Source organism: Anolis carolinensis, chromosome 6 (assembly GCF_035594765.1).
Source record: "Anolis carolinensis isolate JA03-04 chromosome 6, rAnoCar3.1.pri, whole genome shotgun sequence".
Classification (NCBI taxonomy): Eukaryota; Metazoa; Chordata; class Lepidosauria; order Squamata; family Dactyloidae; genus Anolis; species Anolis carolinensis.
Genome location: NC_085846.1, coordinates 95,845,166 through 95,870,584, shown reverse-complemented (window position 1 = coordinate 95,870,584; position 25,419 = coordinate 95,845,166). Strand labels below are relative to the sequence as shown.

Genomic DNA, 25,419 nt, shown 5'->3' with positions numbered 1-25,419 from the left:
GTATATAAATCCTTCTGTCATATTATATAGCTCTAAGTTTAGAAAATAGAAATGAAAACCCTACAAAAATGTGTGTTTCTCTCTCCTCACCCTGTAATGACTTTACAACTTTTGTTTGCAGCTGCCTCTTTGCCTGACTTTTACTACCGGCCGTTGATTGGTTCATCCACATGCTCGTCACACGGCTGCGTCAAATGAGAACCGGCCTCAATTAGAGTGTACCTGAACATGCGCAACACGCTCCCTGGAGCGTGTTTTCACTCTCTGAGCCTAGGAGGGCGGGGGGAAAAGAGCAATGCTGCAATGCTGATTCGCCGGTGGGCTTTGTTTGGCACCGGCTCCTCCAATCAGGGCCGCCCGTAGTGCCCGAGCCCTCCATTGAGTAGTATTAGTGAGGGGGAGAAGGGAAGGAGTGAGTCAGACGGGCGGAGGACGCTGCTTGAGTTGGGAGAGCCGGAAGGCGGGTCGGTATAATGTACACAAGCGGGGAAATGGAGGGAGGGGTGGATGGCGCGGGAATGAGGGCCTTGATGGGAGTGAAATGGGGTGGGTTGAGCCTACTTCGGTCTAGGAAAGATAGGATGTTCTCTGAGGGAAGCCCTGCTTGGGAAGGATCCGGGCCTCGACGCCTCGGAGAAGGACTGGGCCTCATTTCCATCCTGTTTTCTTTCCCTTCTTTCCTCTCTCTCCTGCAGTTATTCTCCCCACACACATCGCTGCCATCGCCTCATCTCTCTTTCTCCCTTATTGGGAGTGAAGGGGGGGAAAGACATTCCTATTACTATATTTAATATCCTGCTTTCCTCTCCTAAAGGAGACCCAAAGTGCCCATTTTATTTCGCACTAGATTGGGTGCCCGGCGTTGCTCGGGCTATTTGAAGAAGTTAAATATATATTTTTTAATTTTATGAGTGGATCCATTAATAACATGTATAAGGTTGTAGGTGAACTATAAATCCCAGCACCCACAACTCCAAAATGGCCTGGCCTATTCCCCTCAGAACCCACCAGTATACAAATATAGGCATACCGGGTATGCATTCCAAGTTTGGTCCAGATCCATCATTGTTTGGGTTCGTAGTACGCTCTAGATGTAGATGAACAAGAACTATAAATCCCTCCAAAAGACCTCCAGTATTTTTTATTGGTCATGCAGGTTCTATGTGTCAAGTGAGTTCCAGGTCCATCGTTGGAGTTCAGAGTGCTCTTAGATTGCAGGTGAACTGTACATCCCAGTACCTACAACTCCAAAATGTCCAGGCCCACCTCAAAACCCAGCAGTATTCAAATGTGGGCATATCGGGTATGCATGCCAAGTTTGGTCTAGATCCATCATTATTTGGGTTCATAGTGCGCTCTAGATGTAGGTGAACCACAACTATAAATCCTTCCAAAAGAGCTCCAGTATTTTTTGTTGGCCTTGGGGTTCTGTCTGCCAAGTGAGTTCCAGGTCCATCATTGGACCTGGAACTCCATAATAGCTCAGAGTGCTATTAGATTGCAGGTGAACTATACATCCCAGTACCTACAACTCCAAAATGTCCAGGCCAATTCTCCTCAAAACCCAGCAGTTTGTTTTAAAAATAAAACACACATCGATTCCAGGATAAAAGTAGGACTATTCAAGATGCATGGGAAGGGTAGGTTTGTGCAATCGTAGATAATAGGATAAATTAGAGTAGAATAAAGGAGCAAGTTAGGACTGTGCAGTGAAAGTGCGGCTGATTTAATCAAATGCACATTGAAACAATCATGTTTCAATTTATAGTTGTAGGTGAACTACAACTATAAATCCCTCCAAAAGACCTCTCTAGTATGTTCAGTTGCTGATCAATTCCTCTGTTTGCTATGTGCCATAGAAAAGAATAGGAAAGGGTTATGGGAGAGTCAGTGGGTGGGGTCATGCAAATTCCACACCAATGGAGAAAGTCAGAAACACTTGGATGTCTGTGGTGGAGAAGAAACAGGAAATGTAAGATTAAATTGTTCCCGTATGAAAGCCTTCACTTAGGTAGTGGGTAGTATGGTTTTTGTGGAGGACATTGGCAGGGCTCTTGGACATGGCGCTCATTATAACCTGCAATGTCATTGGAGGGAGGGCCATTGGTGTCTCCTGGGTAGTGGGAGCTATAGCTGTTTGTGGAGGCAGGAGCTTGTCTATGTAAGTGGACACCCCAGCCACACACACACATTTTCACTTTTATTATGTGTATAAGTAAGGGCACTACCACACAGGGTCATAAACCACAATTATGTGCCTTACCATTATTTTAATAAAATGTATAATTATTTTAATTTCTGGTATGATTTATTTTAATTATTAAAATTACTTTCAATAAAATGCAAATATGACAGGATTAAAGTCCTTTTGGTTGGACCTTACCTGCAACATCTGGTGAAGGAGGAAAAAAACTATTTTGTGTAAGGACTTTATCATACTCCATGAGAGTGAAGGAGAAGATCCATTTAATACTAATATTGATATAATATATTTATATCCTGCTTTCCTCTTTTAAATGGGACTCAAAGTGGCTCTATTTTGTATAAGGAGTGTATCACACAGGGATGATAAAGTGCAATTACAGCAGATAAAAGCATCTTTAGATGAAGCTTACCTGCAACATCTGGCTCTCCCTCAGTGGTAGTGAAAAATGTTAATTTGAATAATTATTATTGCAGCGGTATTATAATTGTGTTATTGATATATGTGTGTGTGCTGTGTGTCATCAGTCATTTCAAATTTATGGTGGCCCTAAAGTGAACCTGACACTTGGTTTTCTTGGCAAGGTTTGATCAGAGGGGTTGCTATTGCCTTTACCTGGGGCTGAAAGAGTGTGACATGGTCAAGGTCACCCAATACATTTTCAAACCAGTTTTCAAACCACTATGCTATGTTGGCTCCTACAGCACATATATACACGTATACTTTATAACCTAACTATTTCTGCTTATCTCTCCCTTAGACCAACCAGTCTGGAGTCTCAGTTGCTGCTGCTGCCACTTCTCACATTCAAGAGGCTTGCCAGTTTCTGCCCTCCGCCCCTGCCCATGTTCAGGGAAAGCGGGTTGGCAGCCACCCCGCCGCCACAACCTCCTCTTCGTTGTCGCCTTCTGGTGTCTGCTTCTGGGAGGTGTCTCTGGAGCCATCTGGCCAGAGAGCCGCCCCCATGGCTGAAGTAGGACAGGAGGTTATCCACCTGGTGTGGGGCAAGAAGCCTGGCTCCCAGGGCCTTGCAGATACCATCTTCAGCCGCTGGGCACAAGGTACTTGTCTGCCTTCAAAAACTATCCATACTTAATTTCCTCTTCCATATTTTCAACACGCACACCTTGCAAGTTCATCTGAGGATAATGGTTTCTGTGGGTTTGTGTGCTCCAGCCAAAACCCTATTGACAGCTCACAGATGCTTCCCTTTGGTCAGTGATTTGTAAAACTATTTTTTTTCCTTTTGAGACGTCTAAGAAAGCAGTGGTATTATTTGTGGAGGCATTGCTACTATTTTGTATGCACGCCTGAGTTGCTGCTTTGTGGCAAGGAGGCTAATTCTAACATTGCAAGTCCTTTCTTTTCATCTTCCTCTTTCCTTGAGTTTCTCAACAGTGACAAGTAACATGTGACACAATAGATCCTCTTTGTATCTAGCCTTTCACTTGAGAGCTGTATAAACAACCCACCCATTTTCTTCTAGAACAGTGATTCTCAACCTGCGGGTCCCCAGATGTTTTGGCCTTAAACTTCCAGAAGTCCTAACAACTGGTAAACTGGTGGGATTTCTGGGAGTTGTAGGCCAAAACACCTGGGAACCCACAGGTTGAGAATCACTGTTCTAGAAAAGCAAGAAACATATATGTAACATAATCACTGTATACTATAATTATGAATGCTAAAGCTTCCTCTCTAATCCCATCCTTTTGTTTGTTTGAGATGCCTTTTGCACTTTATAATTAGGAAACTATTTAGGTGTGCAGTAATCATATTTTATGATATCCAGGAAGGCTGTGCTTTCTGTAATGGAACTACTGTTTCTCCCTCCTGTCCCCTTTCTTTGAGGCTAGTAGTATTTTGTCCTAAGTTTGGATAGTAGACCATTTAAAATTCAAACAAATACCCACTAGTTTCAACATAGTTCTACAAATTTCTGTAATAACTCCTATATTGTTGGTCATGTGTAATCTGAGGATTCAAGCCTCTCTTATAATGATCAGTCTAACCATTACTCTTTCTTCTGCTAACTTCTACGTTGTCTTACTGCATGTGATGTTTGACAGGACTGGGGAAATCTCTGGCACCATGCAGTGCAGGCACCTATAGAATCACATTGGTTAACCAGAAACTTGATCTTTAATAAGGCTTTAGTAAGGCAGGATTTTAAAAGCTTGCTGGCTTAGGTTTTCATAGCCCTTCAGTATAGTTGAAAATGTAAGCTGTGCCAAATCCCTACTGCAACATTTTCTCTACTCTCAAGCTTTATTTTGGCTTACTCAACACAAGTAATAGAACAGCACTGATAGTGGTGTTTATCAATAGCTTGTTGATGAATAATAAATATAGAAACTTGATAAATTTGCTTTTGTTATTGCAGATGCAAGTGTATTGCAGTGATATATGTTTTTCTGATGTGAAGGCTTTGTGTATTCCTTTAATTTAAAAATGATTCTTAGAGGATTACTATTAAACAAAAATGGTTTACTGTACTGTCAGGGAAAAGAGGCAATGACATATAAAATCTTAGCCAATTAGATTAATGTCTGGGTTGGGGCACAGTTTTGAAAACAGGGTCTGCATCCTAAGAGCAATATTTTGATTTGTTCCTTGTGCTATTCCTAGGCAAAAGCTTGAGATCATTTTCAGCAGTTTTTCAGTAATACTTTTGCTTAAAAATTTTTTAAAAAGTGTTTTAAAAGTTTGTTATTTATTCATTGAACACTAGAATTTTAACTATTTATCTTATGGTCTAGTTCAATAGCACATTTGAAATAGCCACATGCCTAGTTGGTGACCTATACTGAGACAGGAATGATACATTACCTTAGTGATGTTAAATATTTCCAAATGCAAAAGTAACATGTCCAGTGCTGGGATAAGAGCAACCACATAGTATCTCCACCAATTGAGATATGCCCAGGTAACTCCATGGTTGCTCTGTTGAAAAAGCACCTACAATGCAACATGGATGGCAACATTTTACTCATTCCATACTCTCTTCTAGTAGTAAATCTACATTGACAAAATAATTATTTTTGAAGTTATATGTTTTCTGCAGAAGGAAGCAGTTACCTCAAGAATAGTAACCTGGTGAATAGGAGCCATAGTTTGACTTTTGCTGCTTGTACCTGTTAGCAAAATTTACAATAGAAACTCTTCGGCAAAGAAGTGTGTATAGTCATGACTTTTTTTTGGATGAGTTAATAGAGTTTGTATCACATGATATCCATGAGAAATCCGAGGGGTCAAGTGTTACTGAATCACCTTTGTGCTTTCAGTGTCTAGCTGTCTTGTTTTATTCACTCTTCCATTGTATGCAAGGTTCTATTCATTAACTGTTTCTTCTTATAGGTTCTGTACCACGTTGTGTACTGTGACATACTGGTGTTTTCTGCTTATTCCTTTTATTCGATTATTTATTTCATGATACCATGCCTGTGTGTCATATCTTTTGGTATACAGGTGCTGCTCAGATTTCCAGACTGATGTGTGATTTTGGCTGTGCTATTTTTAATTGCTTACTCCCTGCTGCCTTAGAAATTGTTTTATCAACTTATTAACCTCTTGCCTGCATTGCTTCTTTTCTGAGGTAGATTTGATTAGGAGACATCAAATTTTCATAACTAGATTGGATGTAAAGAGATTATGTATAAGGAGTGCACTCTCTGGGAGCTTTACATATCAGGTTTCTTTGTTTCAGGTGTTCTGAAATATATGATGTATTTTGTTATGCAATGTGTATACTTACTGATTTATGGAACTCCCATACTGTTTAAGAGATTACTCAGTGATTTTGAAGCATGAATGTAAGATAGGATCTTAATACAGATTATAACATCCCATGTTTATCCTCCATAATACATAGCCTCTACTTTGTGTTCTGTGGAAGGCTTTTCTTGTTTCAGTATCACAGTCCAGATATGTTCAGTAGAGACAGTACTTGAGAATGGACACGTTTGGGAACTTAATGAGATCTGAAATCTGTTGTATGTACAGTGAGAGATTGGCAAAAAAGAAATAACATTATATGGATGAAATGTATTCTCATACTTCTCTAATTTTTAAATGTCAGATATTAACATATTGGCATTCTATACAGTTCTATTCAATTACATACTGTGCTGAAGTATATTCTGGTCAAAAATGGAAGTTTAAAATAGTATATATTTGTATTTTATTTGTGCAGCTACAGCAGGAGAAGGAGGAATAGATGCCACAGATAAAATTTATTCTATTTTTAAGGAAAACACTGAACTTTTAAGGGGGAATGGAAAATTGCAATACTTCACACCCTTTATAAATTTAAAATCACTTCATTATTTTACAAAAATAGTACATTTTATGCATATCTTGGGCAGCATGTTTAGTACTTTTTAAAAAGAAATCTATTTTACAAATGGAGTTACAGGGTTCTGAAATATAAGAAACATTTGGACTGTAAGGAACCTTTTGGTTTGTCCAGTTTATGAAAATGAAACAAAACATTAAGAACAGAAGAAACCTTGACTCTGCTAATGAGTATTACTAAAACAAAATAAAAAATTCTAGTTCTCCATAATGTCAGACAGACATAAAACACCTATTCCCACAAAAGTAAGTGAAAAAAAAAAGAAACCAGCAGTGGGACTTAACAGTGATGTGGTATACACTTACATGGTTTGATGATACAGCAATGATGTGGAGGATGTGGCTGGTTTTATTTTTTATCTAATTTGCCAGGGACCAGTATTATATTTGTGCCTATTAGCTACAGCTGTTAATTTCTTTCTTGGAAACTGGCCACAGACTGACAGCCAGTGGATCACAAACCAGCACTGATTACATTAAGTACTACTGCAATACATATATAGGTACAATTTTGCTACTCTATAGTCTTTCAGAAATATTATATGGCAATAAGTATATGAATGCATTGTCCTAATCATTTTGTTTATCATTCTTGGGGAAAAAACAGAGCACTTTTCTTTTTCTTTTCTACTTTTTGGGAGAAAATTACATTTTGGAAGAGAACGGGGGGGAAAGTTTCCCTCTCATTTTTTCCCATAGGGACCACATTTCTAATTGTGGTAATATTTAACCTCATCATTTAAATATCATATAGTCATTCAAAATCACATATACTCTTCTGTTTTCGTTAAATTATGTCCAGTTCTATAGTTTGAACCAAGTTACGAGAATATGGCATTTTTCAGTAATTCCTGTAACATCCTTAGAAAGGTTATTTGCAATTGTAAAATGTGATCTAGCATATATATTGAAAGGGGAATTGAAACATCTGTCTGCTTTACTTTTGCTTTGTTTCTTGTTTCCATTAACTAGTGGAAAAGCTAAGCAAAAGTGACATAGTTGTACACTCTGCTCACTCTGGTATTTCAGTTGTGTTAATATATTGCATGTAGATTGAAAATGGCCTGCATATTGCAGATAGTTCAGTACAAATTGAACAAAACTGAAAATCACAAGTCTTTCAAGAGTCTCCTAAAGGACTTGGAATATCCATACTCAAAGAAACCCTTACAAATTGTTGAATCCTGTTGAAAAATCATTTAGAATTATAACCATATTTTTCTGTATCTGAACTTTTGTAGTTGCTTTGTCCTCGGACCTATTCACTAAAACACATATTATAGTTTAACGGTAATTTCCAAAGTGTCTGTTGCAACATTGTGCTCCAAATAAAAGTGCTACTACATCTAGCACTTCTGTTTACAGGAGGTTTTGATGAAAGCCAAGTGGTGTTTTCTGAGCCGGATTCTTCACATTTATGTAATTTTCAGGAATTTGCAGAATAGCTGAAAGGTATGCAAGCAGTGTAGGAAAGAATATATTAACTATGTTGCTGTATGGCAGACCTGGCATGTTTCTATTATCACTTCCTAAATGGAATGGTACAGAGCTGATGGTCACAAAAATAATGATATTGTTCCAGCCCTTGTCAGTTTTGTTATTTTTGAACAGTAGAAAGGTTGGAGTGGTAGAGTTATAAACATTTAAAGAAGTGATAATAATGTGTCATCTCACCCCTTGGCATAGTGAAATTTCTTGACACCATCATTATAATTAATTGTTATTGTAGAAAAAACTGTCCTAGTTGTTTTGTAAGTACTGGGAGAAAAGTAAAGGGAGTAGAAATATTGAAAATAGCTCTCTGCACATTGTCCTTGAGAAAAATCTGAGTTGTCTGTTACCTGACATTTTGCTTTGGAAATAACTAATTCATCATTTTGGTTCCTTCATTTAGGCTTTGTATTCAGTGAATCAGAATCTACTGCCTTAGAACAATTTGAAGGAGGTCCTTGTGCTGTGATTGCACCCATTCAGGTAATATTAGAAACTTAAGGAAACTAAATCTCAAATATATATTTTAGATTGCTGTTCCATAGTTTACTTGATCATTTATGGCATCTATAATGGACATCTATGCAACTGCCAGTGAAGCAGTACAGGGGGGAGGGACATGTGAAGAGGTCCCTATACATTGTGTATTGCAGACACCATTGGATTTACTTTCTGGTTGCACTGTACTCTGTGGTAAATCATGTGCCAAATTTTAAAATGCTAAACACTGGTACTTTGAATCAGTGTAGTCTGCACATTCATTTAATGCAGTGTGCATGAAATGTCAAAATTACTTAACTTAGATCAGTTACAGATACAAATTGAAGAACTAATTTGTCTGTTCCACACATTTCTGCAGCATTGACTTCTAATAAAGGTAACTGATGTTTTAATCCTCTTGGGTAGAGGTAGCTTTGCAGTCTCTTTCTTGATCATTAAATTCTTCAAGAATGGTAAGCTACAAGTAGGAAATTTTACTGCATGTGAGAATTGGTTAGCCTTTGTACAACATCCTGTTACAGTTAAAGCAATCTGTGAGCTATTCATACGTCTATAATAGTTAAATGTCAGGGGCCTATTGTATCTGCATCAGGGGAAAGGGAATATATAAATACATTTAAATATTTTTAAAGTTCAACCAAGATTGGAAATGGAAACACATTATAGCTCTAGAGAACAACTCTTATATTTCTGATATGTCAATATTGTCTTTAATATAAGGCATTCCTTCTGAAGAAGCTTTTTACTTGTGAGAAATCTACCTGGAGACAATGTCAAGGTAACTACAAGCCTTTTTCCCATGTGGCTTTTTTATACAGTACTTGTTAGACTATGTTGTGCTGAGCTAAAATATAGCACACTTATTCATGCAGTAATTTGATAATACAACTGTATACTAAGTCAGCATTTGCTGATGATTTCATCATAGAATATAGAATTGAACATTTCAAACCTTAAAGAAGATAGCGAAAAAGCCCAAACCTTGCCAATAGAATACCCATATTTACTCAAGTCTAATATGCCATTGAATCTAACGCTCACCTCAATTTTCAAAACCTTAAAACCATAAAAAGTATTTGCTGCCAAATGCAATGTGCAGTGGCAAAAGTGTGCTCTTTGTAATTTGGCCAAAAAAAAAATTTGTTGAGGTTGAGACCACTAGTTTAGAGTTATGCCTGAATGTGGCTGGTGAAAAACATGAGAATAAAGTGGGGCATGAGCCAAAATGAGAAGAACTCTGCCAGATATCTTGAACTGGCTACTGATGCTTGGTAATTGCCAAGTTATGCCTTTATCCACTGCTTCCACCCAAGGTGCTTTAAACAAACCACTGGATTAGATCCAATTACTTATATTGCCAGATGTTTTGCCTATATATTCCGTATCAAAACTATTGTTTGCTTTGGCTTTATTTCAGAGGAAGAGCAGAAGAATCTCCTTTGCCATACATTAAGTGAAATTTTGGAACTGGCTTGCTCTGATCATTCAGAATCTTATTGTATGGTAACATGGCAAAGAGGAAAAACTGCAGAAGAAACTGCTAGTATTTCTGAGAGTCCAGCTGAGTCAAGCCATCAAGAGGAGCAGCCCTGTAAGATATGTTTTGTGTAGCATGATTTCAAGCAGTGCTTTTATGTTTATGTAACAAGATTTTTTTATCATAGTTTTTTCTGTACAGTAATCTTACTTTTTCCTGTACTGCTGATGATGCCTTCCATCACTTTGGCACTGACAAGCTTTTTGCTTTCAGAGTTAATCACTGCTATAGATTTATTATGCCACATGAATCTGAGTATAGCCTAATGTTGCATCCCATTTTATGATATTAAGCCACCAGACCTTTTAAGGATAAGAGTTTTGCTGATTAGATATTAGAAGTACCTGCAATAAATTAAAGCAACCTTGTTAACTGTCTAAAATTCTATTAAAGAGCTCACAAAAGGAATACATGCCAGGCATTATCATAGAAAAGGCATCTCTTGAAATGAGAAAATATCTGTTGCATGATAGTTGTTGCACCAAAAATTCTCAGAAGTATTCAGATGCAACTTTTATGTCGATCTTACTGATTTACAGTTTGGCATCCTAACTGCTTGCCGTATTGGGGCATCCCCTAAGCTCATTTGAAGTTCTCACCAGTAAAAGGGAGAAGGATACTTTTGCTTGTTTCTCTCTTCCTTGTACAGCCATCTGCAAATAGATTCTTATCAGATGGGAAATCATCTATTGTAGTGGTTTCCAACTTTTCATTCTTCATGTGTTTTGGACAAGTTCCCAGGATTCCTGACTGTTTTCCAAACTGACTGAGACTTCAGGGAGTTGAAATCCCAAATACCTGGAGGACCAAATGTTGGGAACCACTGGTCTAGATCATTAGTGAGAGAGTGAACGTTGTTCCATCCCTTTTGCTAATAGGATCTTGGATACTGGTCCCATCTGTAAATGAATGGAAGAATTCTGATTGTCAAAGCCCCCTCAAACAAATTCACCAAGATTTGTTTAATTTGCTGATAGCCTTTAATGGCAGCTATTTGCAAATGATTACATCCTCACATTTTTAAACATTCCTGTTTTATCTTTCATGATTTGTTTTTAGTTTTCTTCCTATTTGTGTAGTTTCCAGTTAATTTGGCAGTGTGATCATTTGAGTCATGCAGAATGGAAAGAGTATTTCGCCCCAAGGTGAAGCAGTTTAATTATTCTTCAGTGTGATTAATTGATTTGGCAGCTTTAGTGTTAACCTGACAATTTTGATGAAATTTCTCTCTCCAAATCATCAAATAGACATTTTAGTTGTAACTATAGAAAGACCATGAGAAAATATTTTTTTTTCTTATGAAGATGCTTTATTAACATTCTTATTGTGATAGTCATCTTTCTGATTACAGCTATTTGTGATAGGACAATAATGGGAAACCATTGATTTTCCTTATGTTCTCTAGCAAGTACCTTTAGTAAAGGGGAAGCTGTATTATCAGCTACCATGTTCATACTATTTGTGTGTTCTTTTGTATAGCCACTTGACACTTTACAGGTTGCTTTTGGCACTTTCTGATTTTCAGATTTATACAGGCATACCTCAGTTAAAAAACCAGATATATTACTGGATTTTTTTCAATAGCAGAAAATTCTAGAGGTGGAAATAACATGGATACACTAGGGATAGGTTCATACACCATGAAAAAGAAAGAACACTTCACAGAACTAACAATATGGGTATGTGAAATAAACCTACCAGGTCAGATATGCCTTGTTCAAGTAAACAAAAACATTTTGAACTTTCTAGAGAACTAGCTTGAAGGCTTTTTACAAAAAGTATCTAGCGATGACTTATTTCATCAGCCTCTCCTTTTCTTAGGATTTTAGTAGATTAATTTAAATGAGCAATGATTTTTTTAAAAAATGGTATGGTTGATGTGGCAGGCTTATCAGAGCTCCCCTTTTCTGTCCTATTTGCTATTTATTAAGAGATAAGAGATTCTAAAAACAGGCACTTCTTGCCTTACCTATTGTATGCCGGCACACACAGCTGCAGTAGGATCAGCTAGATCTCATTCCCAGTTCAAAGGCTTTCATGGCCAGAATCACTGGATCATGGCCATAAAGCCCAAAAAAACAGCCATGTATTGGTTTACTACAGACACACTGCTGCCACTCTACACTTTCAGTGGTGTTTGTATTCCACTTCATAGTTCTTCTGGCATTCTGCACAGTTCAACAGTGTTTATGAAATTGGCAAAAGTATTGATCCATATATTGCTACTGCAAAGTTTACTTGTACCATCTGCTTTATGGTGTACATATTGATAACTTGTTTGCCATCCATTGATTATAATAGTGCAAGTTCAGGTTCAGCAATATCTTTATATCACGATTTCCTCAGGTAATCTATTTGTTCACAGTTTTAACTAGTGCAGTTTAAAGTGTTCTTTTACCTCTGAAGATTAGGATTTAAGCTAATTCTAGGGCAGTGCCATTCCTGTAATATAATCCGATTCATAGAAATTGTAGTGGTTTATCTTTATGTTATTAGTATTAGAATTTTATGTAACGAAGATGACTGTGTATCTGAATTTGCTATTTTGGTATGACGGTCTATGGCAATAAACTATTTAAATTTTACTATTCCTGCTAAATTCAATTATCATGCAGATTCCATGACATTTATACCTTGTAAGCAAAGTAGTGATGGTTTAGACTCCAGTCGATGATGTTCAGAGACTACGGAGTGAGGAAAAGGTGATAGGAAATCTGAACCTGAGAAGGCACTAGATGCTGTATTTTTTTCTACTATTGGCTTATCTAATACACACTGAAGTAGAACATTTAACAGAAATAAAAAAGAAAAATGGTTAAAAGTTGATACACTTTTAATTGTTGAGAGAATTGATGTGGGACAAGTGGAAAGAAAATACAGCTTTCATACTATAATTTTGATCCAAAATCTAGATAAACTATGCTCACTTGTCCTTCCATAGAATCTGCTCAGCTAGATTAACTGTGTTTTCAGTATGCTTGTGCTTGGTGAGCTCCCTGCAGTGATTGGCGTAATTCATTCAGAACAAACCCTGGAAGTTTCCAAGGTTATTGAACCGTATTGGTTTGCTAGCCTTGGCAGTATTGAGCTTTAACTGCCTGTGCATCCAGTTGCATATAGAGATCTAGATTGATCACATTAAATTGGCTTGTATTCTATAACTGTTGAAGTTGAAGCTGGTCTAAAAAAGGGCGTGGGTTGGAATTATGAAAAGCCTGAAAGTATTCTAGCTTGCTGTGTGTTTTTGTGTCACCTTTTGCCATGTGTAGTGCTGAAAAGTGTCTCTTGTGTATAGCTGCCTTGGCTGTCGAAGAGCTTGGCTTTGAGCGATTTCATGCATTAATTCAGTAAGTAATATGAAACACTTAAAATATGGTATCTTGTTCTCCTAATAAACAAATATTGATTTAAGACATTACCCTAGTGCTGTTCATCTCCATAAAATTTACCTTCAAGATTTAAACCTGTTTAGGAATAAGATCAAGAAAACGATTGCTTTCAAAATCAAACACAAGTGTCATAAATGCTCAGATGTGACTTGAGTATGTTAAGGTTTATATGAAGGCCTTTTTTTACATTCAGTATTAATCTATAAGATTCACAATTAAGCAAACAATTCAAGAGATCCTGTGTTTTTTAAAAAAAAATCAGAAACATATATTTGGAAAAAAATCATGCTTTTATTCAAACACTCAAATTGAATAATGATTTTTTCCTGTTTAGAAACATTTCTGTACCCAGTCTTCATTTTCTAGTTGCTGAAAGGCTAATTTGAGATTGTGGGATGGAATGATAGGGTAACAAGCAGATACACATATTTAGGATGAGGGTTATTGTTAACTGACTTGTTATAATAGGCTTCTAAATGAAGATTTTCAATACTATTCACTGAACTTACACTGTCAATTCAATTCCCGAGGTAAGCATGGAAATGGTATTGTGTTAGCACAGTAGTAGGCATGATGCTTTTGTTCCAGCATACCTCATAGTCCTTGTTTTATACTAGTTCTGCTGGATTTTTTAAATTTAAAAATCATTTACAAGAATGATTGCTATTAACTGCATGTTATACAAAAGTATAGTTTTAATTATAATTTTTAAAGAGCTACACATTTACACTGTCCATGGCATGTGAGATGCTTTAAGGTAAAATGTCTAAATCGGGTCTCTAGAATTCTGACACATGCTGTAGTTTCAACCCAACTAGTACTGTAAATGTTTTCTCCAGCTAATTGTGTTGCAAATCAAAAATATTGAAGTACCTTACAATATGCTGCATTTTTGTTAGTTATCAAAAAAATTAGAAATTGGGGTAAAAGTTATGATCAAATGGCTTTTTCTTTTTAATCTCCAGAAAGCAATCATTCACAAGCTTTCCTGATTTCAAAGAGGCAATATGGAATCAGCATTCAGTCTGGACGAATAAATTTGGAGTGTTGCTCTTTCTGTATTCTGTGATATTGACGAAGGTATGTTCACTAAAACTTAAAAGATTAAACTGACTGCTTACCTTTACTGGAAACATAAAATGATTCATTCTCATTTCAGAATCTATAAAATGAAATTAATTATACAGTCATAGTTGGACTTTAGTACAAGTATATGTTTTCTGGTTTGGATTCGCATTCGTATGGCTAGGGGAAAAACCTAATCAGAAATGCTTCTAAGTGTTTTGTACTTTACCGGACTGATTGATATGGGTAGTACTACTCAGCATGAAAGCCAAGTACAGGGAGTCTCCCAAGTTATGAACATCTGACTTATGAACCACTCATAGTTATGAACAGGCCTCTCCCCTCCCTGCCTGCCATGAAATCTTAGCGCTGAACCAAAGCGTGTCTGTATCTCTCCACCCCTTTCTTTTTTCATCCTATCCATATTTCTCCAATCCCATTTTCCCATTTCTTCCTATTGATCTCTCCAAACCCCTTTTCCTTTTTTGTTCACATTGATCTCTCTATCCCCTTTTCTTTTGCTTCCTATTGATATCTCATTTGTCCTCCCTCTCAACCTCTCCTCTCTCCTCCATATCTGACACCACTTTTAATTACCCTGGCTCAATGATAGGCAATGCTGGGATTTGTAGTTTGGTGAGACAGCAGCATTCTTTGGCAAGGAAGGTTAAAGACCTTGTAAAACTACAGCTCCCAGGATCCCATAGCAGTGAACCGGGGTAATTAAAGTGGTGTCAAACTGCGTTCATTCCACAGCATAAGTACACCCCAAGGAAACTGGGGCTGGATAAACAGGAGAAGCTCCTTGAGGGAAGCTTTGGAGGTTTGTTTGTTTGTTTTTAAAAAAGGGAATTGTACTCACACAGAAAATATATTGTGTACCTTTTTTGGCCAAATTACAAAAAGTGCACTTTTTGTTGGATCTGTTCCAACTTAAGAACAAACCTATAGAAGCTATCTTATTTGTAACCTGGGGGCTTCCTGTATACAGAGGTTAAATATTTTTAGCAGAAAAATAATGAATTACCTTGTAACCTCCAAAATTATTGAAGTTTCTCATATAGGTGTTATAAATACCTTGCAAATAAGACATTTCATTAAAGGGGCTTTTTTAAAGGATGAGTAGAAGGAAGGAGCAAAGATACCTTGGTTTCCTTATCTCAGTTCTTATAATGGGAATGAGTACTCCATGTCTGTTGAACACTGGGATATTTTGTTGTTGTGTGCTTTCAAGTCATTTTTACTCATGGCGAGCCTAAGGTGAACCTATCACTAGATTTTCTTGGCAAGATCTGTCCAGAAGTGGCTTGCCATTAACTTCCTCTGGGGTTGGGATATTAAGACTTGTCCAATGTCACCTGGTGGTTTCCATGGCTGAGCAGGGATTTGAACCCTAGACTCTAGAGTCCCAGCCCAACACCAAACCACTGCACCACCGTCTGAAATACTAGAGAAGAATAAATTATTTTCTTTATTTTATCAATGATAATGTTTCTTCTGAGTTGATGGAATTTCAAAAACCTCTTTCAGTTGTTTCATATAGATCTCGAAATATATGAGGGAAAGAACTAAGCTCAAAGGGGGTCCGTAGACTAATGGCCAACAAGTGAAATGCAAACCCAGTAGCACCATCTGCTAGGCTTCAGGAATAAATGGGACCTTCAGGAATAAATGGGACCACTTTAAAGCTGTGCTGATGACATCCATCTCAGCAAGATAGCCAAGAAGAATACCATGAATTCAGATATTCAGAGCCACTCAGATGCCTAACAGGACCAACAGGAAACACACTCGTTTTGTCTGTTTCTGTATAGTCAGGCCTGAAATCACTCTAAATCATCTCTAATGGAGAACAGGACAACCGTCAATAATGATTTATTAAAGTATTTTTATCTCACCCTATATCACATGATTGCAGGCCTACATGCAAATGAAGTCAATTTGGAACATTTATAAACATGTTCAAAGTTGAGTAAGGAGCTATTTAAAGTCTAAAAGCCTGTGAAACAATTTAACAGTTTAAAACATGTTAAACTCTATTATGTATTTTTTCTGTAAAGTTTGACAGAAGTGAACTCCATGTTAACAAGGGATTGTTATTTGTGGGATTTTTTAAAATTTGAATTGTTAGACATGGTACCATTAAATGTACTAGAAATATTCCTTTTTTAGGGCATTGAAAATATTAAAAATGAAATAGAAGATTCAACTGAACCATTGATAGACCCTGTTTATGGTCATGGAAGGTAAGCTCTGGTTAGTTTTATGCATCCTTTTAGTACTGATTTTTCTATGAACAAATTGTTTTTCAGAAATACAACAGCATAGGGAATTCATTATGGAGAAATTGATGGAAATGCGTAGAAAATTTCACATATTTTTATCATGCCATCAGGAGATTACTTAAATGAGTGTCCTAACTTTCTGAGGGCAGGATGTGTGTGTTCAATTTACTATATCTTAACATGCTTTAAAAATGAAAGATGAAAACATAGATTACACTTTGTAACATAACTTCTGTCCCTGGGTTATAAATGTCATTTACTAATTGGTTCTATCATAAAAACATGGAAAAAGTTTATTAAACTGCAAAAACTGCAGCACATTTTGCTATAGTTTTTCAATGAATATTTCATAGATTCAATTCAACATAGTTTGTGGCAGCCACAAAAATGAAGTTTCTGGAGTATAAAAACTACTTTCAAAGTAAGTACAGCACAATTAAACAGGAAATGATTATTTCATATCAGGAACATAAAAGTTTTCAAATTTTATTACATTGTGTTATTAGCAAGTCTAAATTTTCTATTTTCTTCATACTCAGCCAAAGCTTAATTAACCTCCTGTTGACGGGGCATGCTGTATCTAACGTCTGGGATGGGGACAGAGAATGTTCAGGAATGAGTAAGTACATTGGTCTTGCTTTAAAGTGGTACAAGGGCTCTGTAAACAAAATTATTTTTCCAATTTTAAAAATTGTAATGAGATAGGGTTCTTAAAACTTGAAATGGTAGAGTTGTGGGATTGTTTATACTTTTTGATTTCTAATATTGTTCCTGTTTATAATATCCCTTTTGCTATTCTGCATATTACCTAAAAGGTTCTAGGCAGTTGTTGGTCCATTTTGTGCATGATTTGAGTGCACGTCTTCTTAAAATGTTCTATATAGCATAGCATAATATGAGGGTTTCGCTTTGGGTCATTTTATGTTATTGTTAGTATACTATTTATGTACTGGTCTTACCTATTTGAGGTGAGATCCTTTTACTTATTCCATTTTCAGGAGAAGTGCACAAAAGATAGGATGTTCTCTGTAATATTATCTGGAGGGAATTTTATTTCACCAATTTTTTAAGCACCGGGTTAGAAATATACTTGTTCAAGCAGTTTACACTACTATTTTTTCATCTGGTTCTTGATTTCTTCTTTTCAGTTTTATTGCTTTGTTTAATAATTGTATTACTATTTTGCAATGAGATCTAATTTAACAATGCTGCTTATTTTTAAATAAGCTTGCATTTTTTGATTTTCCACAAGGTGGCAGTAGGTTCTAAGGGAGGAGACTATTTGAAGAGTTAGAAAAAGGGAGGAAAGTCCAAATCTAGTAGGTATGGAAGAGTCTGTACCTGTTATGGTTGAGCCTCATGGCTCTACTACTGGGAGACGTGGGCATAAGACTCCTCGAGAGTCAGATACTCTCGAGGAGCGAGAAAGGAAGCAGCTGCGAGATATCTTTGCAGAACCATCTGACGAAGATTCTTTTGAGGGGTTTACTGAGAGAATGGAGGAAGAGGTGGTTAGCTCGGAAGAAGATGATATGGAATGGACTCGGGTAAGGGAGGATTTGGGTGCCACTGGCAATGATACTATGGAAGACGATTGGGGACCTTCAGGATTAGACCCGTGGACAAGCTGGAGGGATGGGACGGGATCCACAGCTGGGGATGCTGTGGGGCGTAGTCAGAGGTGTTCCAGTTCTGATGAGGAAAGTGATGAGGAAACGCCCGGGCTAAGGAGAACAGCTGATAGCGATGAGGACTTGTAACTGGCATAAAATGGGGTTTGGGAGCAATAGCAAATTGCGTTGGGCAAGGTAATCTGGACGAACGCTTGGGATCTGTGTGGGAAGTTTTCCTGAAGACGGGTGTGATTCGTTTGCTGACTACCTTTGACCTTCCGTCGTCTTCTTGACGGACGCCATCTGCTACTCTGGATTTACGGACTGAACTGACTACGGCCTCGGATTCTCCTACCTGTGTCTGTCGTTGGAACTGGTGAACTACAAACGTCTGCATCTGCCTTACGACCTTCGGAACGGACTGGGACTACGCTGACTGCTTCAACCCTCGTCTGCTGTGTTTGTATTGGGAATTTGCCTGCTGTGTGGAGGAGTAACTTTTAAGTTACTCAAACATAGTTTTGGCAGCAGAGAAGCATCTGCTGCCAATTAGTTGCATTCTTTTGAACCTTTTGTTCACCAGCTTCTGTTTGTTTAATTCCAGGCTGAAGCAAGCTGTTTTGATTTAGTCCGAATTAAACTCCGGTTTAATTCGGTTTATCTTTTGAACGTTTTTCTTGTCTCTTTTTACTTTTAAGGCCAGTGTTTGCCTAGCCCTTGTCTTTTACGGGCATTTTTGGTTCTGTAACTCCAATAAACTCTGTTATCTTTTATCTTGTGGCGTTCTGTCTTTGACAGTACCAGTTCATATGGTAGTTAATGTGGGATGAACATGTAATGTGTTGGCCTTCTGTTGAGAATTTTGTTGAAATAATTTTAAAAGAAGCAAATTGTTATGACAATGTATACATGAGAAACTTGTCATAATCTGTTCAGGAATCTAGGTTTGTGCCCTTATCAGACTGAAAAATGAATGTGTATAAATAGTCACTTACCCAGATTCCATGTAACATTTTATTTTATGAGATAGTGTCAATGTTTTCTGTATTACCATATATAGCATTTGGTTAATGCTAAACGTAATAGGAAAACATGGAAATGTAAACTGAAAGTGTTTTCTTTGTTGTTTTTTAAAAAAAAAACACGGCAGGGAAGAAACTGAAACCAGTTCTTCTGATGAAGATATAATCCTTATAAAGTACAGACTGGATATTGGGCAAAGCAGCTGAGGCATAAAAGAAGCCCTCATAGCTAGTTCTTAACATGAAATGTAGCCTGTGGGAATGAGGGGGAGCAACTTAATCATTTTCTTGCCAGCCAGTTCAGATCCAGGCAAATTCTTTCCCTATTGGTTTCAAACACTTTATTCATGTTTTTAATTTTAAGACAAAGACAACTGGGTTATGACAACTTCCTGCATGCAATATGCAATATGTTGCTAAAGAACCAATTGCAACTATAGTGTGGCGTGTTTCAGAAATTATTCTAACACTTTGCTATAGACCACTAAGGAAAGAGCTCTAAAACATGATCAGGGAACCTGCCATCCTCCAGATTTTGTGAAAGCTACATTCAGCCCTCTGCATTTGCTGGGATTAGAGGCTGTGGCGCAGACGGGAGAGCAATGAATCACTGACCAGGAGGTCATAAGTTCGAGGCCCGCTCGGAGCTATGTTTGTTGTTTGTCTTTGTCCTATGTTAAAAAGGCATTGAATGTTTGCCTGATGTGTGTAATGTGATCCACCCTGAGTCCCCTTCGGGGTGAGAAGGGCGGAATATAAATGCTATAAATAAATAAAACAAAGGCTTAAAAGGAGGAAAAATTAAATTTAAAATTTGCTAAATTTTGCCTGAGAAAACACCTCTCCGGGAATCTCTTATCCAGCACAATCTATAGGCAACTTCCATCTGAAGTTGAACATAGGATCAAGTGAAGGACCTAGATAGTCCTTAAAGAACATTTTTATCAAATCCGTAAAAAGTCAAATTCTGCAAATGTGGAGGCCAGACAGTACAGCTGTTGTCACTGCTGATCATTAACTATACTCACGGATGGAAACTGTAATAAAAAAAACATGAGGGGGGCATTGATTCATCACCCTATTCTTTAAAAAGGGATCTTCGTGTCTATAGTGCCTACCCACCCTCTGCTCCTTGAGCCATTGTCAGCACAGGGATTAACTTGAATTCAAGCTAACCACAGGTTTTTCTTCAAGAAGGATCAGCAATCAGTGTGAAGTGGGGTTAAGAGCTGAGTAGACTTAACTGCCACTAATGACTGTGCTTATATTCTGGTTATGAGTGGTTAAGTGGAAGAGGGAAAAATTAGGAAAAGGCCTTACAAGATATGTGGAGTGGTTTTGTTTATCCTTCCTGGCAGAAGCTCTTTGTTGTTTTCAACAGGAATCTTTCCCATACAATAGTGTCTCGCTTATCCAACATAAATGGGCCAGCAGAATGTTGGATTAGCGAAAATGTTGGATAATAAGGAGAGATTAAGGAAAAGCTTATTAAACGTCAAATTATGTTATGAGTTTACAAATTAAACACCAAAACAACATGTTTTAAAACAAATTGACAGAAAAAGCAGTTCAATACACAGTAAAGTTATGTAGTAATTATTGTATTTATGAATTTAGCATCAAAATATCACAATGTTTTGAAAACATTGACTACTAAAAGGCAGACTACGTTGGATGAGTAAAGGTTGGATAAGCGAGAGACTACTGTATTTTCCTGATGATGGCAGGGTGTGAACCTGTTAAATCTTGCTTTTCAAAGCATGTGATTCTACGGCAAGCTACATTCTTTTTTTAAAAAGTTAAGGTCATTTGTCTTTGTGTAGCAGTTCCACAGAAATCAGAATTATGGCATGTTTCAAAAAGGTCACTTTTTGCATAAGGCCAAAGTTCATCTGTCAAAAGTCTTAGTCCATTTTAATTATTCACATTGCATGTCATCTAGCTATATTTCAACTATACAGGGCTGCATATGAAGTGAAGTAGGGTAGGATTGGGAGGAAGACTATTGTATAAGTTCATGATATTGATCTAGTCTTAGAGGGAGTGTAGAAGTGGCAGGCACAGCTCTGTCATGGCCAGGCCTAGAAGAAGATGAAAAATCTTCCCCTCCATCCCAACTACCAATGCCCGGGCTTAAAAGGGAAAGTAAAAGAAGCTACCATCGCTCAATCATGCCTAGAAACAGATGAAAGTCCCTTCATCCATCCCAAATTACCTCAGAGGGAGAGAAGAAGGGATAGTATCTACTCCCTTTCAAAACTGTCATCCCCTTTCCTTTTGTGTCATATTGTAATTTAAGATTTTAAGCCTGAGAACAGAAACTATGTAACTAAGGTTTGGGCGAGGGGAGGGGTGGTCTTCTACAGTTACATGTACAGTGATGGCACTATATAAGTTGATAATAATAATGGTGACATCAATAATAACAATGGGAGGATGCTCTTCTAACTATGAAGCTATCTAGACCAGAAGCGATAGATTTATATAACACAAAACATGAACGGAATTATCATGATCTAGGAGAAAAAAACAGCTGGGAAATTGCAAAGGTTATCTGGGAGGCCACATGCATTTCAGGGTGATGAGATTGCATATTAAAGCTACTTAGTTAAAAGAGGAAAAATTGAATGTGGCATTCATAAAATCTCATGCCAGGGATCGCATCATGCTCTTGCTATAGCGATTTGTACCATCACCCACCATCTATTCGTGATGAGTTTCGGAGGGAGTGTAGAGGAGGCAAGCACAGCTACATCATGGCTAGGCCATGAAAAGTTTTCTCTTCCATCCCATCTGCCACTACCCAGTTTATCCCTTTTTTGTTATACCTCTTCTGTGTGGAATGCAAAACAAATTCCAATCTGAATATTTGATTGGTAGTCACAACTATTGCTGAAAAGTTTGCTACATTAGAGATTTTTGGCAGCCCTGATCTGATTCTTCGGATGTTAGCAGAATGTTCTTCAGTTGTTCCTAAGAATTTGTATACTGCTAACCCTGTGTGTCCCATCCTTAAAAGGCTGTCTTTACAAGCCACCCTCTGCAGAACCTACAGTTCATCTCGTCTGTGTTTTCTGTGCTGATAACAAATTAGATATGGAAAGAACAAATTCCACTTTAAAAGATTTAAACATTTTCAGCAGTGTTTCTATTATAAATTCATGTATCTGTCTATTTACTTTGTGAGAACATAGTTTCTAAATAAAGGGAGACATTATTATACTATTGCATGGCATCAAACTACTCATATTTTTGCATACTAGCCTCATATTTTATTTACCTAAAGTCCTATAGACTATGTTTAAAGTTTTAAAAAAGGGAGAGGGAGAGAAGTAAGAATCAAATTACTGTATTTGATTGACCCTTATGTAAGGGATTTGTTTCTTTTCAGAGCTACTCGGAATACATAAACAAGCAAGTGTTGGTTTTTTGACCCTCATGGAATCTCTAAGATACTGTAAGGTAACGCTTTCAAAAGCTATTCCTTTGAAATATAGAAGCTGCTGGAATGTGGTGGTTTTCTTTAATACAAGTTATATCTATTGTTTTCTTTCTTATAGATTGTTTTGAGGAGTATTTGATCCAAAAGGGCTCACAAAACAATTAAAATAGATTCTTCAAATTCATAAACTATGCCCCGAATTCTGTTGTAAATCTAGACTACAGGAAACTCTTTCAGTCAATAGGATTTATTTATGTGTTAACTTACCAGTTGATTCAGTAGATCTATTTGGGACTAACCAATAGAATTCTGGGCCATAATATGAAATGTAAAAGCATCTAAAATAAATAGCAATAGTAGCTGAAAATACTGACAGTGCAGGGAAGCTTTCTTAGAATAATTCAAAAGGTTGCCAGAAGGGTTTAGTTCCAGAACCCACCATGGATATCAAATTCCATAGATTCTCAGTTCCATTATATACCATAGAATAGAAAATATAAAATTGCAAAATCAACATTTGTTTTAATATTTCCAAGCCATTAATGGATGAATCTGTGGATATGGAGGGCCAACACTATACTGATTTTATGTAGTTCTCCAGGCATTCATCTGCAGTGAATCGGACTACATGCAATACATTTGATATTTTACCTAAAATTTTCACTGGGGTAGAATTGTCCTCTGCTTTCACACTTGATGGTGAATTAAAATACTTTATTAAAAATTTATCAGTGACCTGGCAATACCGGAAAATGTCATCAGACAATACTGGTATAAGGTAGAATTATTGTTTGGTGTGGATCATAGATTTTGCAATGTTTTGAAGATTATGGCATTTCCTGGGTAGTGTCTCATGTTTAATAACTCATGCCAGTTTATAGGACCACACGCACAATCATGTCACTTGTACTAGCAGTACTAAGCATCTATTAGGTAAAAGCTGCTACCACATTACACTATATTGTACTATTCTTCTTTACAGTATCCTTAATTTTATCAGTGTTGTGCCTTTTTTCTTTTAGGTTGGCTCCTATTTGAAATCCCCAAAGTTCCCTATTTGGATACTTGGCAGCGAAACTCATCTCACAGTCTTCTTTGCCAAGGTAGGATTCCTTTCCTTTTATTTCATAACTCAAGGCCAAGAACTATTTAAATCTTTTAGTTTAAATCTTTACAAAATGATACTGAGAGGTTTAAAACATCATATTAAAACTACAGGCTTTATGAAACATAGTCCTCTAAATGTAGTAGATTTCTAAACTGATGTTTTTGAAAAGACTGGCTCAGTATGGCTGGACTCATCTCAAACTCATCTTTAGAATCTACTAGTTCTTTTGTATGGCAGGAATCAAATCCCAAAGAGCATTTGTTGTTCTGCTTGACCAAAAATTTGACCATACATGGATATTTGTACTAAGCCTCGTCTCAAATGTTGTAATCCCTGGTTTCTGAACTGCAGAAACAATGGCTTGTTCTTCATCTGGTCATAGCAAGGAATAAACCTGCTTGTAAACTGCATTGACCTTTGATGAGCAAGAGTTTGCTTCCTCTTCATCATCATTATTTAAATCATGTTTGGACTCATTCAGCCTCCTCTTATTCTAATTAATGAGGGTGAAACTAGAAACCTGATGGAATTTGTTTAGTTGAAAAGCACAGCAAAACAAATACTGTGACTGAGTATGTGTATGTGTTAGGATGAGATATACACTAGGGAATAAATAAGTGTGTGGTGTTGTGATTGGGTCTGCTCAGCCATGGAAACCCATTGGGTGACTGTGAGTAAGTCATACACTCTTAGCTCTGTGGGGGAAAATCACTCTAGTGTTACCATAAGTGAGAAATAACTTTAAGGTCTACAAGAACAGAACATTAATAAGTGATTCAAATATTACCCAAGAAGCAATAGGTTCATGTTGCCCTAGAGAGCATACTCAAGCATACAGGAAGCTTTGAGGAATTCCCAATTATTTTTAAGTTTTGGAGATTCTGCTTGCTTTAAGTCAAAGCTAGAACTTGATGTGGTACTTTCAAATCCCACTTAAGATCTTTGGATGCCTTGAGCACATAGAATATTGTGACAGTTACTATGCTAGTGACTTTTTCTTACAATGTCTTTGAGTTATAATATTGTGTATTAAATAAATTGCATTTCCTTTAAAAGAAAATTGGGACAACAAGCAATGCAGAACCACAGCACTCAGAAAGCACATCCTCAACTAACTTTGTCAGCGTGTAAGCTCTAAATATGGTAGTCTGACAGGTCACTGTACGTGGCTGAGTGCAGACCATGAAACATAATTGTATATACCCCTAGGTGCTATAACAAATTATTTCCTTTTGGAGAAAAACCTTTTTTACATCTGTTTTCTTTCAAGAGTTTAGCAGTAAACACACATGAAATAACAGAAAAATATCCTGCATTTTATATAAGTGTGGCTGCTAAATATAAATATTCAGAAATTATTGGCATCTTTGGTTTATAATTCAAGATAGAGCAAATAGTATTTGCAGATTACAT

General features: G+C 37.0%; 1 protein-coding gene across 1 annotated transcript in view; it reads left to right on the top strand.

The window, feature by feature from the left end:
• The first annotated feature begins 308 nt into the window (after positions 1 to 308).
• Positions 309 to 25,419, top strand: part of mindy3 (MINDY lysine 48 deubiquitinase 3) — a 34,949-nt gene continuing 9,838 nt past the window's right edge. The window contains exons 1-11 of the mRNA XM_003221957.4: positions 309 to 464; positions 2,964 to 3,264; positions 8,448 to 8,527; positions 9,266 to 9,323; positions 9,963 to 10,136; positions 13,378 to 13,429; positions 14,437 to 14,551; positions 16,709 to 16,782; positions 17,361 to 17,440; positions 22,848 to 22,918; positions 23,921 to 24,001. Coding sequence (XP_003222005.1) covers positions 3,168 to 3,264; positions 8,448 to 8,527; positions 9,266 to 9,323; positions 9,963 to 10,136; positions 13,378 to 13,429; positions 14,437 to 14,551; positions 16,709 to 16,782; positions 17,361 to 17,440; positions 22,848 to 22,918; positions 23,921 to 24,001 — 882 coding nt within the window. The 5' untranslated portion in view covers positions 309 to 464; positions 2,964 to 3,167. The remainder of the gene's footprint in view (positions 465 to 2,963; positions 3,265 to 8,447; positions 8,528 to 9,265; positions 9,324 to 9,962; positions 10,137 to 13,377; positions 13,430 to 14,436; positions 14,552 to 16,708; positions 16,783 to 17,360; positions 17,441 to 22,847; positions 22,919 to 23,920; positions 24,002 to 25,419) is intronic.